We start from the raw sequence: 23,532 nt of genomic DNA on the forward strand, positions 1-23,532 counted from the left end.
AGCATCGATAAACTCACTATAAACCTTGTGTCTGATGTTCCTTTTAGCTACTATATCAACAGAAGAGTAGAACATAAGGAATAAAAATAAATAATAGGGGGAACAAATGTTAAATTTAGTTTGAAATGCTAGTGGTAAATGAAAGCGAGGGGTAAGGGGTATGGTATGTATAATCTTTTTTTTTCACTATTATCATTTTATTTCTTTTTCTATTGTCTTTTTATTTCCTTTTCTAAATCGATGCAAATGTTCTAAGAAATGATGAATAAGCAACTATGTGATGATATTAAGAATTACTGATTATATATGTAGAATGGAATGATATTGTAATGTTTTGTTTAATTTTTTTTAATTAATAAAAAAAGTTTAAAAAAAAAGAGCTGGACAAAAACCAATATTGGTGAGAATGTGGAGAAAATGGAATCTCATTTTGAGGGATGTTGAAAATATCCTAAAATTAAATTGTAGATGGTTGCACAACTCTGTAAACACACAAAAAATCACCAACTATACATTTGAAATAGGTAAATTTTATGTAAATAAGTCTCAATAGAGCTCTAAAAAACTCAAGGGGAAAAATGTGAAGGAAATAAATAGCTCCATTATGAATTAAAAACCTAGTTATAATAATGTGAATACTAATCCTTGATCTAACCAAAATTATGACCCTATATTGGGAGGATGGGAAAATGGGGAGTGTGCAGAAGTTTGGTAATTGTTGGGACACAGAAAAGAAAGCTAAATTCTTATCTTACAAAGTAAGAAGTTGATAGATAATGCCAAAAACTGAAGAAAAAAAATCATGAATATCATCTTTTTAACATCTTAGCTTCTCAGTTTCTTGACCTTCTTCTTCTACAGTAATCTTGTCCTCATACTCATCTAAGCCACTTATTCTTTGACATTATTATCAATACCCACAAATCCTCCATTATCTCAATTTCGGTTATTCCCATCTTCCCAGCTTCCCTTAGTATTGCAGCACCCAACAATCCTTCAAACCGTATCCAATTGATGTAACACCTTCACATGGTCCCTCAGGTTCATTATGTCCTCATTTCTCTCTTTACCCAGTTTAAATCCTGTGATGAATTATTATAATCATTTCTTAACACCCACCCTCAACTTCCTTGGCCCTCTCTCACTTCCTATTTGCTATGCTAAAGTACAAACCCAACTAAATCAAATTCTCCACCTACAGTGTACCTGTACCTGAGTGGTGAAATATGGCTGAAGAAAAACACACTATTCAAGTTGACTATTAGTGTTCAACAATTATATTTCTCTGGCCCATTTTCTCTTGTATTATCTATGACTATTTCAAACTGTATCTCTCCTCAAACCACTACCACCTTCTCCCTTGTCCTTTCTCTCAGTTGATGACCTTGCTTCTTATTTTACTGAGAAAACAGAAGTCATCAGAACAAAAGGAAGCTTTCGCAAGTTCTGGCTTTCACAATTATCCATACCTATCTGCACCTGCCTTCTAACTACCCATGCTCTGGCCAAAAGCTTAACCTCCCACCTGTGTATTAGATACCACCCCCTCATACTTACTTGAGGACAGTGCTCCAGCATATTTCCCACATTAATTCTACCCCCCTCTCTAGTGAAGTCTTTCAATCACATACTAAATGTTATATTCCTATAAAATAGAAAAAAAAGAAAAGAAAAAACCAACAAAACAAAACAAAAACAAACTTTAACCCTGCCTCCTCCTCTAGTTATCACTTCACTTTCCTCCTTTCCTTTATAGCAAAATTCCTTGGAACAGCTGGCTATACTTGGTTTCCAAGTTTTCTTTTCCCATCTTCCTGAGCTACACCAATCAGGTAACCACCACACCACCAAAACTGCTTTTGTAAGGTAGCCAAATACTCCCCCTTTATTGTCAAATACAAAGGTCAATTTTTAGGCATCACCTTGTTTGACATGCCAGAAACATTTGACCAAGTTCATGCCTCTCCCAACCTATAAATGCTTTATTTACTCAGCTTCTAGCATACATCTCCTCTGTGGTACTCTTTACTTCCCTAAACTCTAAATGCTGGGATGTCTCAAGGTTCAGAGTCCAGACCTATTCTCTTTTCTATCTACAGTACATTCACCTATATGATGATTAGTCCTAAATTTTTAATTTTACCCAGACTTAAGTGCAGAATAACACATTCAACTATCTACCTGACATCTCTACTCAGACATCTAATAACCCTATTAAATAACATATCCAAATAGAAATCCAGTGGTTCCCATCCAAATCTACTCTTGAAATTAGACCTATGTAAGGTAATGGCAATGCCATCCTTCCAAAAACTACTGAAGTCATCCCTCAGCATAGTATGCTGTAATTATATCCAGAGTTTAATGATTTCTACCACATATTCTGCTATCACTCTTGTCCAAGTCACCATCATCTTTTCTTCCTGGATTATTTCAATAGCTTTCTTAATGAGCTTCTTGCTTTTATCCTGGTACCCTGAGAACTTGTTCTCAACACAGGAGCAAGAATAGTCAAGTTAAAAAAGTCAGTTTATCAGTGGGGGCAACCAAAACAGGCTGAGCCCTCAATCTTAGGGTTTGTCCCTATGAAACTTATCCTCACAAAGGGTAGGCTAAGCCTACTTAAACTAAGACCTAAGAATCACCCCCAGAGAACCTCTTTTGTTGCTCAGATGTGGCCTCTCTCTCAGTCAACAAGGCAAGCGAACTCACTGCCCTCCCCATCTCTCCATGGGACATAACTCCCAGAGGTATAAATCTCCCTGGTAATGTGGGACAGAAATCCTAAAGTGAGCTGAGACTCAGCATCAAGGGATTCAGAAAACCTTCTCAACTGAAAAGAGGAAGAGAGAAATGAAATGCAAGAAAGTGTCAGTGACTGAGAGATTTAAAGCAGAGTTGAGAGGTTATCCTGGATGTTATTCTTATGTATTATATAGATATCCCCTTTTTAGTTTATGGTGTTTTAGAGTGGCTTAAGGGAAGTGCCTGAAATTGTAGAGCTGTGTTCCAGTAGCCATGTCTCCTGAAGATAACTGTATGATTTAGCTTTTGCAATACGACTGTGTGATTGTGAAAACCTTATGCCTGATGCTCCTTATATCTATGGTATGGACAGATGAGCATAAAATATGAATAAGAAAAAAGCAAATAATAGGAGAAACAAAGGTTAAAATAAATTGAGTAGCTTGAAATACTAGTGGTCAATGAAAGGGAATGGTAAAGGGTATGGCGTGTATGAGTTTTTTCTTTTTTCCTCTTTTGCTGGAGAGATGCAAATGTTCAAAAAAATGATCATGGTGATGAATACACAACTATATGATATTGTGAGCTATTGATTGCAACCATGTCAAGAATGTTTGTATGTCAAGAATGTATGTTTGTTGTTACTAACAAAAATTTTTTAAAAAGTCAGATTATGATATTTCTGTGCTCAAAAACCTCCAGTGGCTTTCTGTCTCTTGGAATAAATGCCAAGTCCTATAATAGCCCCATTTTTTACTACTATCCCTCTCCATTGCCCATTCCCATCAGAGGCTATAGCCACATTAGCCTCTTTGAAGAACAGAAAATATGTCAGGCCTGCTCTTGCTTCAGGGCCTTTGCACTAGCTGTTTTGTTTGCCTGGAATATTCTTCTCCCAACTATCCACATGGCTCACTATTTCACTTTCTTTAGGTCTTTATTCAAATGTCATCTTCTTATCAAGGCCTTCTCTGGCCATCTAACCTAAAATTTTAACAGCCTGCTCCCCTATTCACCCTTTCTTCTTTAGCACTAATTGTTATCTGACATCTATATATTTTACTTATCTTGTTTATTGCCTCTTAATGTTAATATGTAAGCTTCACTTATATCCTTATGATATCTGACTCTCTAATTCATCACTGAATTGCCAGCAACTAACAGTGCCTTCTGTGTAACAGGTGCTCAATAAATGTTTGTTGGATAAACCCACACTGTATTAATAGTGTTTTGTACAAACCTTTATTTCAGAAAATATTTACTGAAAGTAATGAACACTAGGAATATTGTTCTTTCCTTTAAAAGCATACTAAAACAAGATCAAATCTAGTTTATCAATCTGTACTGTAGAACTAAACCAATCAAATCACAAAAAGCTTAGAAAAATGCATGAGATTCTGCTTACCTAGGTTGGCTCGCTCCTCTTTTTTCTTTTGTGAGGCCCAGCCCACTATGGAGAATTTATCTCCTGGTTTCTCTTCTAGGCCTCTATTCAAGCGCCAGATTTTCAGTGTATTGTCATCAGAGCAGGTAGCAATCTGACAAGGAAAGCCAGGAAGAGTCAAGAAGTTTCAAGCAAAGATTGACAATAAACTAAAAAGTAGATGGGTCATAAGGGCTCATGATTACAGAATTATTGTGGTTAATATAAAGGGATATAGAAAATATTATCTGAAAGTCCATATAGTTCCATTCCTTGTTTTCAGGCACCATTTCAGGTTTCCAAAGAAGCTGACAATCTAGATTCTTCTTTATATACATTCTGTTGATAAACCTTTTGATACCAGTCTGTTCCTAATTAATCTCAAAAAGTTAGGTGTTATTATCATTATCACCTTCTATAACTATGAAATATATAAACAAGATACTCTTTTTACTCCCTCATTCAGTTACATGAGCAATTAGTACATTTCACCACCATTCAATTTCTACAACTTCTCTCCTAAATTCTTTATGCTCTCTCTTATTGCCAAAGTAATGGGATCATTTCCAAAGTCAGATTTAGCCTATGAGTTTAGTAAGCCATGACAAGTAGAATGAAATGAAGCCTTTGAGAATCTTTCTTAGATAGGTAAAGGAGCAATCTGGGAAAACAGTTCACTATGCTGAAAAAGTTAAAAATAACCTTTGCCCCTTTAAAAATATCTGACCACTCCTGATCTTGGTCCAAGCCTTTTATGGCAGAGAAAGTCCAGCTTGAAGAGCTTGTGGCAAATGGCCACTGGTACCAAAGCTGTTCCCCAGCATTTGTTTATATAGTTTCTCTATTTCAGTTACTAAAGGGGGGGTGAGGGGGAGAATACACGTTCTCTTAAGACTTGGCCCCCAAGAGACTGGTGCTTTTTCCTTTCCTTACTGGGAGGCCAAAAGAAGACACACATATTTAGTTGTTAAATAAGAAATGCCTGGAATACCCAGTCAGTCTACAGTTTATTAACAATAGTAATTAACAATTACAATAGTTGTTTTCTGAGCACGTACTGTATGTCTGATAATCTACATTCTTTATCTTTTTTTAGATCGTGAGAAAACATATCAAATACATGTTACTTTAATCATTCTTAAGTATTACATTCTTTATCTTATTTAATTCTCACAATAAAAAAGCCTTGTAAGAAACCTCAATCTCATCTACAAAATGGGAATAAAGTTATTATTTGCCCAAGGTCACTACAATGAAGTGGCACAGATATCATTTAAACCCGGCTTTCTCCAATTCCAAAGACCAGTTCCTTTTTCACTATATTTTACCTCTCTAACTCTAGGCTTGGAACAAAATTATTATCATTATTATTATTATTTTTTTTTTGCATGAGCAGGCGCTGGGAATCAGACCAGGGGTCTCTGGCATGGCAGGTAAGAACTCTGACCACCATGGCCCACCCAGAACAAAATTATATTAAAGAATCTTTTAAGAAGGTGGTCACTAGGTTAGCATAGGTAAACAGCCCTGCCATTACTTTGAGTCTTTTCCATACACAGAGATAATATATGATGGTTAGAAGATGATATTAATTAATTGAGTAATTTTTTTTAAAAACACCCTAATAAGTTCCATGGAGATACAATACTCCATGTTAAAAGCATATATTTCATTGGAACATCCCCAAAATTACATAGAATCTTAGAGAAAGTCATTGGGATAAATAATAATGGGCAATTAAAGTATTGATGAGTGGAAAAAAGAGGTCTGCCATTAAGTCGACACAGAAATGGTTAAAGGAATATAAATGTAAAATCCACAGTGGTACTGGCAGCTAGAAGGGATGCCACAAATAGACAAGACCAGACCATGGAAGATAAAAAACAGATGGGACAAATAGGCAACAAAACTTCAAAACATCAAATGTGTGAAAGGAGACCTCCACAGAAGTGAGATTTCCTGTAGAACCCAGAATAATCCAAAGACCAGAGGTAACTGAGGCTGGGAAAATGAGAGAAACCTGGACTATCAAATACTCGTATATACATTGGGGGTGGGGGGTGTTTATGTTTCAACATTTAGTTTTTTTGGTTTATTTGTTTTAAAGTAGTCACATAAGATGTTCATTGAAATAAATAAATAACAGGCGGTTTTATTTTCTTTTGGAGTGTCTAAAACATTTCAGACCTACTTCTTATGTAGGTTAGCCACAGATAATCTAACATGTTAAGACTTTACAGTAACCAATTTGTTAGCCATATGTGAAAATCCAAACTAGACTGTGAAGAACAATCAAGATATAACCTTCAATATGCCACATGGATAATGTATACAAAGTGGAAAAACTCATTCTCACCTTAGATTTTAATATGAAGTTTAATATAGTTTAAAAACTTAATTCTATATTTAAGAAAGGAATGACTCAAGTGAACTAGAAATCCATTCTAATTCCTTAGTACATAATAGTTTATTGGTAGAGAAAAGCAGATGTGTGGTTCATTTTGATACAGATCCTCATGGCCTCAAAATCTTTTAAATCTCAATTAGAGTATGTAAGCCTATATAACTCTTTAATGAACCTTGGGAAAACCTACAAACCTGTGATTCACTTTTTAAAACCAACTATAGAGATTTGCTTACAAACCTTTGTGAAGTCTGACGGACACCAGCACACGGATGTGACCTCTTGTGAATGCCCCAGAAGCACAGTAGGAGGATGCCAGGGTGTGGAGACCTATCCCACCATCAAAAAGAACAAACAAGTCAATAGAACAGTGGTGGGTGTCCCCGATAGGGGTTTTGCATTTCTCCTTATTTGTCCCTTAGAGAACTTTAGGGTTGTTCCCCAAGGCCCCCCGGACATGCTTAGATATGGTTCAGAAGGAGAGTCCCAATGGGCAATGAAATATCTATTTCTGTCACTGATCTGAGAAAACAAAATGAAAATAGTCAAAATATGTAAATCATATGAGTTTAGATCCCAGGACAGTTATTTCAAACCAGGACGACTCAGCTATATTTATTTTGACTAAAGTTCAGGACTGACATTGTCTTTCACGTTTTAGCTGGTTAACTTTCTAGTAGGATGAAGCCCAGCATCTAAGTGGTTTACTTCATGTGGACAACTTAGTCCTGTTCTTACATAACCTACATATTATAATCTTTTCCTGATATCTACTCCTAGGAACACCAAATTAACTGTAAATTCTGAAGGTAGATTCTAAAGTGTACAATCCTTCCAAAAGAGACAGACTACAGACTGACTTTTACCAAGGTCCAAAGTTATAAGCCTTAATCTTGAAGGGGTATAGACTAGATTTTACATAGCACTTTACTGTCCTTTTTGGAAAAAAAAATCCTTTAAGATCTTATTTCAGTTAGTTTGCTTAAAGAAATTTTGAATTTTTAAGATGTATCACCACATATACCTTAATGTCAAAAGAAGGGTCACATTGTGCAGTACTATGCATGTGATTAAGAATCCTATTTTCCCTCACTGGATGCCAATAGTGATATGCATTTGACAGCATCATACAGAGGATTCATTCAAGAGGTGTCAATCTTTCTCACAGGCCATGGGAATTAATCAGCACAATATGGAGTACAATCTCATATAACTATTATAAGCACAAGTGTTTAGAAAGAAGCAAGGAGGTGGGGGCTGAGAGAAATTATCTTCTTCATTTTCCTGAGGCTTTGAATCATGGCTGATTTGAATGAAAAAAAAGGGGAAGCAACTCTGGGAAGAATATTTGAGAAAGTGATGAGGTGAACTTTATAGATTCCTCAGATTGTAGTTAAGAGATCTGACATACTAATTCATAAGGTTTTCCAACTCAATTATTACTCCTCTCTTGGGTTAAATGGCACATATGCAATGACTCAAAAAGTAAAAGAAGCTAAAGAGCAGAGACTAATTTATGTTGTTGGGTTAATTAAAGTTTAACAGAAAAGGAAGCTTTTTCTGAGTAATATCTACAAGGATCTCATTTACTGCTTAATCCAATGCCAGACACAAGAACTCATTCTCTAATAAGGTAAATCTTTTAGAAAGTATTTTCAAGATGGTCTCTAACTACCCAGCAGTCACAGAAATTCCCCTTCCCCTTATATTTGGGATGGCTCCAAACCAATTAGTTTCTCTTCACGCAAGGCCCAGGTTGGTAGCAGCAAGTTAAAAGGGAGAGGGAATCTTTATGCCCGTTTGACCTTTCCTGGTAGGCACACATTATTCACTCCATTGGCTCACCCTGTTTGTTCCCTCTAATTTTTTCATTTCATGATATTACTCTTCCTCAGTTTCTATATTAATCTAGAACCTAAAGGTGCACACAAAGGATTAAAATGTCTCAAGAAAAAACACCCACCAATAAATGTATATAATTTCTGTATTCACCAATAGGATTCAAGAGGAAAAAAAAGTAGACTCATTCGAAAAACTTCTTGCAATTTGATAATTAAGTAGTATTAACAATAATGACAACAAAAATCAGCATTTGTAACAGGATACTCATACGGAAAAAGAACGAAATGCAATCCCCACCATACAGCATACAAAAAAAAAAACAAAATCAGCATTTGTAGAGCTAGGTACTTTACACATAGTGTTAAAAGTGGGGAAAGCATCTTCAAAAAGTTAAGATAAAATTGCCATATGACCCAGAAATTCCACTTATAGGTATACACTACCAAGAACTGAAAAAAAATTTTCATGCTTCACGGCAGCATTATCCACAACAGTCCCAAAGCGCAAACAAGCCAAGGCCCATAAACAGATGAATGGATAAACAAAATGCAGTATATCCATACAATGGAATGTTATTCAGCCATAAAAAAGAAAAAACTACTGATATGTGCTACAACATGGATGAACCTCGAAAACTGTATGCTACATTAAAGAAGCCAGACACAAGAGGCCACATAGTCTATTTATATGAAATGTCCAGAATAGGTAAATTCAGAGACAGAAAGATTAGTGTTGTCAGAGGCTGAGGGGGAGGAGAGAATGGGGAGTGCCTGCTATTGGGTACAGGATTTCCTTTTAGGGTGGTGAAAATATTCTGGAATCAGTGGTGATGGTTGCACAACATTGTGAGTATACTTAAGTCACTGATTTGTACATTTTAGTGGTGAATTTTATATGTGAATTATGACTTAATTTTAAAAGTAGGGGGAAGGGCACATTATAGGTTGAAATGAGATAAGGAGATAATGTCCAACAAGTTTTTATGAACTTAAGTAATGAGTGCTTTGACAGTTTAGGATTATCCTGAACTTGGTGGCTACTTCAAAGATTAATTTTCTCTAACAAAACTCACATGGCTTTGAAATCCTTTTGCATTCAAATACATTTTTATTTATTGTCAATTCATTATTGCAAAAATATCTTTTATATATCCCCTCACCCCCTTTTTTTAGTAGGAAGAGAAAATGAAGCCCAAGAGACATTTATGTCTATGTATTTTGGCGATAGTCAAACAGAGAAGATCATTCTCTCATAAATTCTGAGGGATCCCAAAGTTAAACTCCACAGAATCAAGAATGTTACTCTAACTACAGAACTTATACAACATTTTGTATACTTAAAACATGCAAAAAAGATCATTACACTTTCATCACAAAACCTTACCCTGCCCAGCTGGAAATCAAACCTAATCTTTATTTCTGCCATGAGATCATTTACACTTCCTAAAGTATCAGGCTCAATGTTTCGCCAGTCAGCGGTAGAATGACTGTGCCAAATGAGTTTATTTATAACCACTCCAATACTATTCAGTGGCTATACCAGAAATGAAGTGCGAACGGTGGGGTGGGGGAGGGGGGAGAGTCAAGTAGTAGGAAATTAAAAAGAAATACACTATTAAATCTTTTTATTTTTTAATCTTGGGCCTGAGTACCAGAGAGTTAAAATATATTACATCTCCTCTTTGGACAGTGGTGAGGATTAAAAGTCTGTTTTCTTCTAAGATATGAAACTCCCTTCTTTCACTGCTTTCTTGCACCAGTAGGGAAAATCCTAATACTTGAGACAACTTCCATGAAATTACTTTTAAAGTACACCTCCCCCAGCCTTTTATTATAATGGAAGAGAGAAACCAAGTCATCTCAACTAGGCAAATTCAATTTTAGGAGCAGCATCGTTGCCAGGATCTCAAATATCAGTGCCTGCATACTGAGTTATGTGTGGACAGGCAAGAGAACATCATGTCTGAACCACGTCATTCAGCATTGACATGTGACCCAGCCAGAGGAATTCAGAAACGGTCACACATGTATGTGATAGCCACTGATTGGATGTCTGAAAATGGGTTATGAGGAAAAGCCAAGTACCTTTAATGTGTGTGTCTTATAAAGGGAAGAAGTATCCCTTCAATGCTCATTTTCTAAAACAAAAAAATAGGGCTTTGTGCCAGGGTAGGGGGCTAGAGGAACTTAAGAATTGGCGAGAAAAAAAACCACACACAAATATATGTATGTGATACAATTATATACATAATTCTGTATACATGCATAATTAAGAAACTGAATTAAAATTATTTTTAAAAAATGACAGATACGAATATTTTTTGCATAATACTTTATTATGGTTTTTGGTATATCTGAAACTTCAGTTTTGTTTTTAAAGAAAAAAACTTTAAATGATATAGACTTTGGGAAGAATAAAATCCTCTAAGTTGGGAGCTAAAGTAGAGAAAGGAATGTAGGTAAAACAGTGCAAAGGAGAAAAGGAAACAAAAAGAATTTAGCAAAATAAAATTTCAAAAAGCCAAATTTAAAAGTGAAAATACAAAATGTAAAATAGATGCATTAATTCTAGTGATTGTTAAACAAGCTCAAGAGAAGAAACCACGGAAAAGTTTTTATCACAAGATGGGGGAGGAGTTTCAAATATATACTTCATAAGCACATTTTCTCTTAAAAATACAACAAATGAAAGAAATATTCTTGCAGAGAAAAAGGCAGGCCCAATATAAAAGTATATTTGATAGAGAAATATCTCCATCTTGTGACTATTTAGGATAGTTACTAAATGCTTTCAAGGTAGTGTTGCAGTTTTGTAGCTCTAGGTACACACAGAAACGATTTTTTAGCACTTTCCCCTGGACCGAATGAAATTAAGCTTAAAGATTAATTGTGCTTCATACCACACAGGATCCACCTTTGTCCTGAGAAAATGCTAAAGTTATAACTTCCTAGAGTTTGGCAGGACTAATGATGACAAATAACTTTCTCTTGAAAAGAAAAGGGATTTGATTATATTGGAACTATGATTCCATGAAGTTTCAGACATAAAACTCTAAAATCAAATGTGTAAACCCTGATCACCTCATCAATGTCAAAGACATTTATAAAATCACTGGGAAATCTAGAAGATAACCCATTTTTAGTCTTAGGTAAAACAATGCCTTAATGCTTTTCTTTCTCTGAACTCCCAGCACATCCTGTAATCCTCTCAAGAGTCATTTTTCCAGGGGTCAGCAAGTGCTAGTTGTTTAATAACATTTCACTTTTCTTCACTGGACTTCATAAAATGGACAGCTTTAAATTTCTTAGCTTACATTAGTTACTTGAAAATCATGATTATTAAAAATATATACAAATCTGGATAACAGATAGAAATGAGAAATCTGTAAAATCAAGATTGGCAAATTAATGCTGTTAAATATATAAAAACTGACAATGCAGTAAAGCTCATTTTAGTAGCCTAAAGAATGTAAGAAGAATTAAGAATATAATCATTATACAAATATTTTTGAGCGACTGTTTTGTACAAAGCTCTATAGGTAATTCAGGCATAAGATCCTAGGATCAAAAGATTTTATTTTGAAGGAGTTTGAAAACACAAAGCAGTAAGGCATGTTTCTCCAGGCAGCAGGACAAAGTAGTGGAGGCCCTTTCCGGCTCTGAATTTTTAAATTCCTGATAATCTGTGAAAGCTAATTTCTGAGAAGACCTGGCCATGAGAGTGTCATATATGCTTAAAAAGCAGAGTGAGGTTTCAGCTATATTTTGGTGCCAAGAAGCAACCTTTAATAAATCTGTTGTAGAAAAAGTTAGTATTTATTTACATTAAATTTACCTCATCTTGGACAGTCTCACATTAGTGGGGATTTTGGCCACTTACCTTCCAGATATAGGCGGCTTCATTACTTGAGCCACTGATTAAAAACTGGTCATCTGGACTAAGGCTGGATTTAACATAAAAAGTAGAGTTCTGGTGTCCACTGAAGATAGCCACTGTCAAAGAAAAAACCAAATTACTTGGTTCTTATTTCCAGTGTTCACATGAATGCAGATAGCATACTTGTTATAAAAAGTTTGATTACGTATTGACTATTAAAGCAGATTATCAAGCTATATAGATCAAATAACAGGGGATTACATATTGAGAAAAAAGAGAAAAGCAACTGTAGAAAGGGGCTTCATATTAAAATTTATTTTTTTAAGAAAATTGATTTTATCTCAGCCCAAACAATTGTTATGAAGCTGGCTTTAGTAAAGAACACAATGAAAAATACTCTAAATGGACAAGAAGGCAGCCAATATCTAACCTTCTATTAAAATACAATTATTAGACCCTCCTTCCCCAGGGGAGGGCTTTTTCCATTGCAAAATAAATCTACTTATATTTAAGGCCTCTTGAGGACAGAGTTCATATTCTATTCTTTCTTCACTAGACTCACTACTGCTTTGAAAAGAGTAGATTCTCAAATATTTGTTGCATGAAAAGGTAAAAATCAGTAAAAAGAATCACTCGAATTCTGGTTAACGCTTATGGATAGCTTATCTGCGATGTGAAAACCTTTTAAATTCAGCACTTTAAATACAGTAATGGTAGAAATAGCTGGTGAGGCAAATTATATGTTCATATGTTAAGATACTCCAACTAGTTAGGCATACTCTTTAGCTTTAGACCTCTCCCTATCAATGGCAAAAGACAAGTAAACCAATCTAGCACAATATGCCTGACAAGTTCTTCTGAGGAAGGCAAAACTTGAGGTTCCTGGCATTAGAATACTAGGAAATCCAAAGGCAAAACCCCAGGTATTGGAGGAGAATTAAAAGATATATTTGGCTGAGGGTGGGGGGCTGAATCAAACTTAAGAGGGAGAGAAAAATTAGTAAGGGACTTGACAACTTTCCAAAAGTATTCACAGAAACCCCTCTTAGCTAGAATAAGATGGAAAATAATTTTGTATTGATAGATTAAAAAAAGACTACACATCAAATTACTCCCCGATATCAGAAACTTTTCCTATGAAAGTGAAACAGGATGTGAATCAATTCAGATACATGTTATAGACATATGTTATAGACATACTATGAAAATCCCCTCTAATAAACAGCCCCCTATATTCTGAATACAACTCTAAAACTGTAATTTCTCATCTTTATCAACTTTAAACTGAATGGAAAACTAAGGACTGAATTTTCCACTAAATCTGTAAGTTTCTATTGCCCCCTGCTGGTCTAAGAAAGGCTGATGTGAAGTACCTTATAAATGTTTCAAACCTTGATAAAAATCCTTTAAAAATCTGTATTGCAGTTAGCTCAATTTAATCATTCTTTGATGATTTGGGCTTTTAACTTAAAGTGTTCAGAATCATCTTTATAAGCATCACTTAGTATTATACAACACTGTGAAGTTTTGGGCCCAGAACCCTTTCTGAAATTTTGAAAAACAAAACAAGCAGACCAGACGTAAAAATCAGAGAATTAGGACTATGTTCCCAAATACACACATTCAAACACACATACATACACGTTTGACATTTGGCCTTCACTCAATTTCTAAAGAACATATCTATTTGTCTGTGAAAGCCAACCCAATGATTTCAGGAGCAAGAAAAAAGGTTACTAAATTATTAGCAAAGCAGCTTTGGGAATATTTGTTTAAAGACATGCAGACTAAACTCAAGGCTCTTTTAGTACCACACTAACAAAATGGTATAGGAACAGCTCTTGTACATTGGATAATATAATCAGGATTAGACTTTCAATCTTTTGGGTAAAGATTCTGAAAAGCCTGTATGACCGACTAAATTAGAAATGGTCCAGATTCTGATTTCATTCAGTAAACTAGCAAAAGAAGTTATAAAACCTCCTTCCTTTTCCAAACACTACTACATATGTTTAGACAATACCACGCCCTAATCCAGGGCATTGGAATTGCCAGTTGTGTTGGCAATATATAAATGCTAAAAATGGCTTGTGCTACTTTTGAGATTTATTATTTATCATATCTTACTTTAATGGGAATTGGGCAGTTCTGGGGATTGTTAGGGAATTTAAAGTCTGTTTTTGTCATCTATACCTAAGGAAAACATCAGGTTAATAATAGGTAGCTTACTTCAGTTACTGATACCGTCTTTTGAAAATAATGTAACACAAATAATTCTCCCAAGGCATGAGTTAGAAATTTGGGTGTTAGAGCTACTCTATGACTTTTTAAAAACATCATTTATTAATTTTAAGTATCAGATTCTATTTTTAATTTTCTCGAGAAAAAAAGATGGTGAGGATTGGGGAAAATATCTAGAGATTATGGCTTCTGCTCAAGATTAAGGAGGTTGAGGTAGGTAGAATTATTTGGGGGCCTGAAAAATTCACCCCCTAATTTTAATTAACAACCCCAAACAAGATAAGAACTGAGCAAAACAGCCCTCTCTACTCCACAGCTCATTAAACCCAAAACTGAGATAATTCTAAATATAGCCTAAGAGGATAATTTCAGGTAAGACTCACTATTACTTCAGAGCAGGATTCTATTTACTTGTAAGTCATCACAAGGAAAGTACACCTATGAAAACAACACTGAAACTAATCAAAGACAACAAAATCCATATGTCTTAATATGCTTGGTTTAGGAAAAACAAAACAAAACAAAACATTAAATTATCATTAACAAAAATCCTTGTTAGTTTCCTGGCAAGAGAATCTGAATGACTTAAGAACGTACCTGGAGAAGTCTTCAGTCCAGTCATATTGAACATGTAGATGTTATCATCTGTGCAGTTAGCAAATAAAGTAGAGCCTGTGGAATCCAGAATTAGATTTGAATATCCTGAAAAAAAGGAAACTATAGTTAGCAGGTCCTGATGACAATGTGTAGGCTGAGGCTAAAATATGGAGGAAAAAAATAGATTATTCCAAAAGAATCATCAAATTCTGTTTTCCCCATTATATATGTGTGTGTCTGTGCCTCTGTGTGTATAGTCTTTTGAATTTGAAAAAAAAGATAAAACTACATATAAAAGTTTATCAAGTCTATATTGCTGAAAACTAGCTTAATATTTATTCTTAAATTTTTAACAAAAACTCAGATTTTCAAAAAAACTCACAGACTATGCAAAGGCTTACCTAGTTTTCGTGTGCTACTACCTGGGTACAAGAAAGACTTGGATGCTATGGGTTCTTGACGATAAGCCGTATAATTCTTGCGTAAATCCCATACTTTGATTATCCTAAAAGCCAAAACAAAGAAGTAGTTACTTTGTAAACCCTCTCTCAACTCCAATCTGCTTCAACTACACTGAATGTGAAAAGAGTTTAAATTTAATTCCTCTGGCATATCAATGAGGTATAGTGAGGACATCTCATTGGGAAACAGATCAAACTATTTCTATTTCATACTATTGCTTCCAATGCCAAGCTTACAATTCTGGCAGAACGGAAACAGATGTGATTTGACCCATGGTGGGTTACTTTAAGTTCACCCCCAGGGAGTGGAAAAGGAAGATGAAGGTTTGATGCTGATAGTCATTGTTCCATTGTTTTTAGGAAATACAAAACAAAACAAAACATTTCCTAGCCTTTAATACTTAATTAAGTGGTCATAAGTAACAAGCTTTCTCCCAATGGTTAAGTTTCTATACCTAACTCTTTAAGGATCCTAGTCTAAAATAAATTTTCTTGATACAGAGCAAAGTATTTTTTCACTTCTTCTATTGGGATAATTACCTTAATGTTCTTCATTCAGTTTGTAGGCAACTTGAAAACACAAGCTTGGTGTAAAAGGACAGTATCCTTAGAAACAAACAGACCAAGCTTTCACAGCCATTCACAAACATGCCTAGAAACCTATAGGTTTTTCCTTTGTGCCTGGGAATTTGATCCATATAAAAGTTAACGTCCAGAGGACACAATGGAAATCCTAGTTTAATTAATAAGCTTAAATATTTTGAAGGGAGGGGTGCCTTAGAGATAAAATAGACAAGGGGGCAAAAGAGGTATTTAAAAAGCAGACTTAGGGCGGGCCACAGTGGCTCAGCAAGCAGAGCTCTCGCCTGCCATGCTGGAGACCTGGGTTCGATTTCTGGTGCCTGCCGATGCAAAAAAAAAAAAAAGTTTAAAAAGCATAGACTTATTTGTAAGCCAAAGATTCAGACCAATCATGGATAATAGGTGTGTGAAAACCATTAGGCTTTACTATCAATCTGATTAAATTATTCCCCAAAATACTAACTTCATGCCTAGAATCAAATTCCTTCTTTTAGGATATTGCCAAATCTGGAAAGGTAAAATCCAAAATAATAGAAATTCTATCTCTTAAAATGAGAAGCACTGACTAAATTATATTACATAAAACAAGTAAGCTACCCATCCAACTTCATCTCTCTATCATCATCAGCAGCTAACACTGCTCTTATGTGCTAACATCTACACCTCTACTTTGTCACTTAATTGTTTCAGCAAGTGCCCTAACCAGGTATTTTCTAGATTTATAGCTCCTCTTTTCAGTTTGGGTACTTTGCTGAAAGCTAAAGCATACACATTGAACTGTAATGGGACTAGGTGACTTCGTCATCATAGTTTCTGAAACGGATTTCATCAAAAGAACCAAGAAATAAGGACTTTTACCCATCCACCGCTCCTGCTGAGACTAATGTATTCTCATCTTGAAAGAGGACCACAGTAACACTCTGCTGAAAATCCTAACAGCACAAGAAATAAAAAGAAAAGAAGGAAATTCATCTTGAGGATCACAAACTTCTCTATTAAGAGACCAAGGTACATATTTTCAAGCACTGAGTTTGACTAAATTTTCCCTCTCCAATAATCCTAATCAGATTACAATCCCAATTAGATATGTATGTTCACCAAGAAATATTTTTAGCAAGGAAATGACTTTCAGTACATTGTAACATAGAGTGCTTACATTTTGACTTGTACTCAAGAAAGAAACCAGTGACTTAAAAGATTTTACTGGTCTAAGCCTACCGGAAAAAGTTGAAGGGGCTCAGTGGAATTCTACTTCCTGATTACTTTAAACAAGTCCTCTTGGCTCAGAATTTGATTAAATGTCTGAAATGTTATTACTCATTTTAACTTCATCTAGCCTCTACAGAACACATATAAACCCTGTCAATTTCCCTTGTGCTTTAAGTTCTAATGCTTTATCAGCCATATCCCCAAAATATTAACTTACATTCTACAAAGCAGGAACATTAGAAAAGTAAATACACTGAAGCAAGATCAGTGGGTGATTTTTCAAAAAATAAAAAACCTATATTCCGGCCATAATTTGAGCTTTGACTATAAGCTGCTAGAGGCACTATGTTCTACCTACTACTATCAGTACTGGATAAACATTATGGAAAAACATTCATATGTATAGGAAAGGATTTACATTTACCTAATCCATAGCTCTTATTTTATGTCCAACAAGTTCTGAAATAAGTTTCTATAATGTCAATTATAGAAAAAAACTTTATAAAATCTTACCACAGAAGGAGCAAGTCCCTTTGAATTCTGTTTCTTCTTGGGTTTTGAAGGAGTTTGCTTGTCCAAGGTATTGTGCGCGCCACTGATTTGATTCACTTGCCTATAAAACCCATCTGAAAAATATTTCAGGGAAATTGATACACGTTTCAGAACATTTGATCCCATGCTGAATGTAACATTTGTACATAAAACCCCAAAATGAATTAATTTGTGATTAGATTACTGAAACTAGAAATTAAACCAGCTGCACTGTATCTCAGGTCATGAGATTATAATGTATAAAAAAGAAGTAAGCAGGATTTACCACATCACTTTCTGCTTAATGGCATGGGGAAATGTGAGGTTATATTTAATTTAATCCAATTTTTAAAAACAAAAATGAAGGATTTAAATTAAAATAAAAGATAACCAAAAAAAAAAAAAGAGATAACATTTACCAATAAGCCCATGTATTCATAAATTGAATTCCATCAACAACTTAGGCAAAATGTATAATTTAAAATGCAATATGAGCTACATATGTGAGGATAATAAGCAATAATTATGATACTAGAGAATTAGAATAGTGAGTAGAAATGCGAATTGGGAACACAAGCACCTCCTGGTGGTCATCAAATGAAATCACTAACCCTTTCACTTAATTATATGTTGATTCCACATCTGGCAAAATTAAAATGGAAACTAGACTACCTTTTTTATTGCACCTAGTGTCCCAGACCATAATGTTGCCATCTCTTCCACCTGTGCAGAAGACAGCTGTGGGGAAATAAATAGTTTATTAAGAGGTCAAGAAAACCAGCCAATGACACACGCATTTCAATTTAAGTTTCTTACAGTATTATGTGCTAGGTACTGTTTTGGGGCCTAGAGATTAAAAATGAAAACCTATTTGGCTCAACAACAAATAAAAGAAAACAAAGTTATGGAGGGAGTGAATTATAAATAGCTCAAGGCATTATGTTGAACAAAAACATTATAGAACTATGCATAATTTATGATATCTTTGGTGTAATTTTTTGTGAACTCACACAAAATACTATATAGTTATAGTAAGAATAATGATAAACAAGCAATAGGCAAAATATACTGAGTGGTAATCACATGCTAGACACTATCCTAAGTACTTTAGGATAAATTATCTCAATCTAGGTTATTAATCTATGAAGTAGTTATTACTATCCCCATTTAAAAGATGAGAAAACTGAGGCACAGAAAAGATAACCAGTCCAAGGAATTTGGGGCAGTATGAATCTAGAGCCTATACCCCAACTTCCCACGTTTTATTATCTCAGTATAAAATAAGATCCATACCAAACTTGTGAAAGTGGTTGCCTCTGGGGATGGAAGAAGAAAATGGGATTGAAGTGGGATACTTCAATTTTATCTGTAATGATTTACTCTTTAAAATTAAATTTAAAAAGTTCAGTTTCCTGTATGAAAGAGTGAGTAGTTAACAAACTGATCCTCTTGTAAACTCTGGACAAAATACAAAATCCAACTACCTGAGGGCTCTGTGGAGACTGAACAAAATCATGTAATTTTTTAAGGTGTGTCACCAGAATGAAAGAAGTGAATGGCCTGGGGCAAGTTCTTGTTTTATGTGTGTGTGAATTTATTTTGAGTGTGGCTGGACTTGGAGCATTGGTACTAGTCAGCTAAAACTCCAACAGAAAAACTGCCATTTTTCAAGGTAGAAGACCTAGATAAAGAGAGACTTAGGGCAACAAGAGCTGTCACAGGGGAAAACCCTGGAAAAAGCCAGTGGAAGGAAATCCTAATTCTGTGCTAAAATTCAGCCTAAATCTCTAGATGACTCTCTTTTTAAAAATATTTTTAATGACAAATCTTCACACACATACATTCCATTCATGGTACACAATCAATGGCTCACAAGATCATCACATAGTTGTGTATTCATCAGTATGATTATTTTTTAGAACATTAGCATCACTCCAGAAAAAGAGATAAAAAGAAAATAGAAAAAAACTCATACATACTCCTGCCTCTCATTGACCACTAGTATTTCCATCTACCTAATTTATTGTACCCCTTATCTCCCCAGTATTTATTTATTTTTTACCAATATTTTTTTAATCATCTATCTATATCCTGGATAAAAAGAGCATCAGACACAAGGTTTTCACAATCACACATAATGAGTGGTTATCACATGTAAAATTATCAAATTGTAGAAGTTATACCTTTATATAATCACCTTCAAGAATTAAGGCCACTGGAACACAGTTCAACAGTTTCAGGTACTTCCCTCCACCAATTCCAATACACCATAAACTAAAAAGGGATATCTATATGATGCATAAGAATAACTTCCAGGATAACCTCTTGACTCTGAGATCTCTCAGCTACTGAAATTTTATTTTGTATAATCTCTCTCTCCAGATCCTTTTCATCAAGAAGTCTTTCTCAATTCCATGATGCTCATCCCAGGAGTTATATCCCACATAGTGGGAGAGGGCAGTGAGTTCTCCTACCAAGTTGGCTTCAAGAGAGAGGCCACATCTGAGGAACAAAAGTGGTTCTCTGGGGGTGACTCAGACCTAATTTTAAGGAGGTTTAGCCTAGTATTTGCAGGAATAAGTTTCACAGGGATGAATCCAAGATTGAGGGTTCGGCCTATTGATTTGGTTGTCTCCACTGCCTGCGAGAATATCAGAAAATCTCCAAATGGAGAATCTTTCCTCCCCAGCTCCCCAAAGGGACTTTGCAAATACTTCTTTATTCACTGCCCAAATTACTCTGTGATATATTGGGACATCAAGACTCCATGTACTTATGGTGTTCAACTAAACTGACCATATAAGTTAAATTAGGTAATGTACTACCCAAAATATAAAATTTGCACCAAATAAACAGATGTTGAAGTTTTAAAATATGGACGATATCATCCTTAAGCCTGTATTCTGCTCTACCTTAGTTCTATTCAGATCAGCTTCCTACATATCTCCACTCGATGTCTGATCTCTAGATGACTCTTGAACCATGTATGTATGGGAAAAGTGAAAGGGTACATCAGTATGGACCAGGTGAACCTGCTGAGACAACACACAGAACTATAAGTCACCCAACCTGCAGAGGCCAGTGCTCCTCCCCAACAGGCATAGCATGCTGGTTCCCCAGGGGGAAAGGAAACAAACTTTATTAGCATGAAGGGCTTAGCTCAACCAAGCTCCACTTGTGGAATCAATGAACAAATTCTGACTACTGAAAACAGACTTCAAGCACAGATAAACCTGGAGCAAGCACTAAAGGTACTAGGAGTTTTTGTCCAGGCAGAGAGGGGGCAAGGCTGACAAAAAAAAAGAGAGAGGCTTTTTTAGTTGGACAGCATAAAATACTGCAAAAGTATTTCCCATCTCTTATGAAAGACAAAAAATTACAGATCCAAGAAGTGCAGCATGCCCCAAAAAGAATAGATCCAAATAGATATACTCCAAGACATTTACTAATCAGATTGTCAGATGTTAGAGAGAAAGTGAGAACTTTGAAAGCAACGAGAGAAAAGCAATCCATTACATACAAGGGAAGCCCAATAAGACCATGTGTGGATTTATCAGCAGAAACCATGGAGGCATGAAGACAGAGGTATGATAAATTGAAGATTCTAAAGGACAAAACTGCCAACCGAGAATTCTATATCCAACAAAACTGTCCTTCAAAAATGAGGGGGAAATTAAAATATCTTCATACAAACAATCACTGAGAGAATTTGTGACCAAGAGATCGGGTCTGCAAGAAATATTAAAGGGAATACTATAGGTAGATATGAAAAGGCAGTAGAGAGAGGTTTGGAGAAGAATGTAGAAATGAAGACTATCAATAAAGGTAAAAGGAGAAAAAAAATAGATGGCATATAAAATCCAAAAGAAAAAATAGTAGAAGTACTACCTTTATAGTATTAACACTAAATATTAATGTATTAAACTTCCCAATCAAAAGACAGATGGGCAGAATGGATAAAAACAGGACGCATCTATATGCTGTCTACAGGAGACTCATTTTAGACCCAAGGACAAAAATAGGTTGAAAGTGAAAGGATGGGAAAAGATATTTTATGCAAACAACAATCAGAAAAGAGTAAAAGTTGTTAAACTACTACCCAACAAATTAGACTGCAACTGTAAAAAAATTAGAAGTGAAAAAGAAGGACACTATGCATTAATAAAATGAATAATTCAACAAGACACAACAATCATAAATATTTCTGCACCAAGTGAGAGTGCTGCAAAGTACGTGAGGCAAACTGACAACACGAAGGGAGAAATACACACCTCTACCATAATAGTTGGAGACTTCAATTTCCCGCTCTCATCAAAGGACAGAATATCTAGACAGAGAATCAATAAAGAGATAGAGAATTTGAATCCTACAATTAATGAACTAGACTTAACAGACATTTACAGAATATTACACCTCAGAACAGCAGGATACACATTTTTCTCAAGTGCTCATGGGTCACTCTCAAGGACAGACTATATGCTGGGTCACAATACAAGTCTCAATAAATTTTAAAAGATTGAAATCATACAAAATACTTTCTCAGACCATAATGAAATGAAGTGGGATATTAATAACAGGCAGAGAGCCAGAAAATTCACTAATATATGGAAGCTAAACAACATACTCCTAAACAAACAGTGGGTCAAGGAAGAAATTACAAAAGAAACCAGTAAATATTTCGAGGCAAATGAAAATGAAAATACAACATACCAAAATTTAGGCGATGTAAGCAAAGGCAGTGCTAAGAGGGAAATTTATTGCCTTAAATGCTTTTATTAAAAAAGAAGAAAGCAAACATCAAGGAATTAACTGTTCACTTGGAAGAACTAGAGAAAGAACAGCAAATTAATCCCAAATCAAACAAAAGGAAAGAAATAATGAAGATTAGAGCAGAAATACATGAAATTGAGAACATGAAAACAATCGAGAAAATCAACAAAACCAGAAGCTGGTTCTTTGAGAAAAATCAATAAAATTGATGGACCCTTAAGTTAGGCTGACAAATAAAAAAGAGAGAGGGAGAAAGATGCAAATAAAATCAGAAATCAAAGAGACATAACCACTGACCCTGCAGAAATAAAGGAGGCAATGAGAAGATACTTTGAGTACTCATATGCTAATAAACTAGACAATGTAGATGAAATGGACAATTTCATAGAAAAACATGAAAGACCAACACTGACTTGAGAAGAAACAGATGACTTCAACAAACCAATCACAAGTAAAGAGATTGAATCAGTCATCAAGAAGCTCCCCCAAAAGAAAAGTCCAGGACCAGCTGGCTTCATATATGAATTCTACCAAGCATTCAAGAAAGAATTAGTACCAATACTGTTCAAACTCTTCAAAAAAAAATTGAAGAAGAGAGAAAGCTACCTAACTCATTCTTATGAAGCCAACATTATTCTAATTTCAAAGCCAGACAAAGATACCACAAGAAAAGAAAATTACAGACCAATCTCACTAATGAACATAGATGCAAAAATTGTCAACAAAATACTTGCAAATTGAATCCAGCAGCACATTAAAAAAATTATACACAATGACCAAGTAGGATTTCAGGTATGCAAGGATGGTTCAAAATAAGACAATCAATTAATGTAATACACCATAAGAGCATC

At 35.0% G+C, this 23,532-nt stretch overlaps 1 protein-coding gene across 2 annotated transcripts in view; it reads right to left on the bottom strand.

Annotated features, from left to right (window-relative positions):
- Window positions 1-23,532, bottom strand: part of DTL (denticleless E3 ubiquitin protein ligase adapter) — a 64,032-nt gene that overhangs the window by 7,121 nt on the left and 33,379 nt on the right. For both annotated transcript variants that reach the window (XM_077157747.1, XM_077157748.1), the window contains exons 6-13: window positions 18,584-18,649; window positions 17,894-18,006; window positions 17,030-17,103; window positions 15,530-15,633; window positions 15,129-15,233; window positions 12,294-12,406; window positions 6,813-6,902; window positions 4,151-4,283 (exon numbers count right to left, since the gene is read on the bottom strand). In XM_077157747.1, coding sequence (XP_077013862.1) covers window positions 4,151-4,283; window positions 6,813-6,902; window positions 12,294-12,406; window positions 15,129-15,233; window positions 15,530-15,633; window positions 17,030-17,103; window positions 17,894-18,006; window positions 18,584-18,649 — 798 coding nt within the window. The remainder of the gene's footprint in view (window positions 1-4,150; window positions 4,284-6,812; window positions 6,903-12,293; window positions 12,407-15,128; window positions 15,234-15,529; window positions 15,634-17,029; window positions 17,104-17,893; window positions 18,007-18,583; window positions 18,650-23,532) is intronic.

Source organism: Tamandua tetradactyla, chromosome 4 (genome assembly GCF_023851605.1).
Source record: "Tamandua tetradactyla isolate mTamTet1 chromosome 4, mTamTet1.pri, whole genome shotgun sequence".
Lineage (NCBI taxonomy): Eukaryota > Metazoa > Chordata > Mammalia > Pilosa > Myrmecophagidae > Tamandua > Tamandua tetradactyla.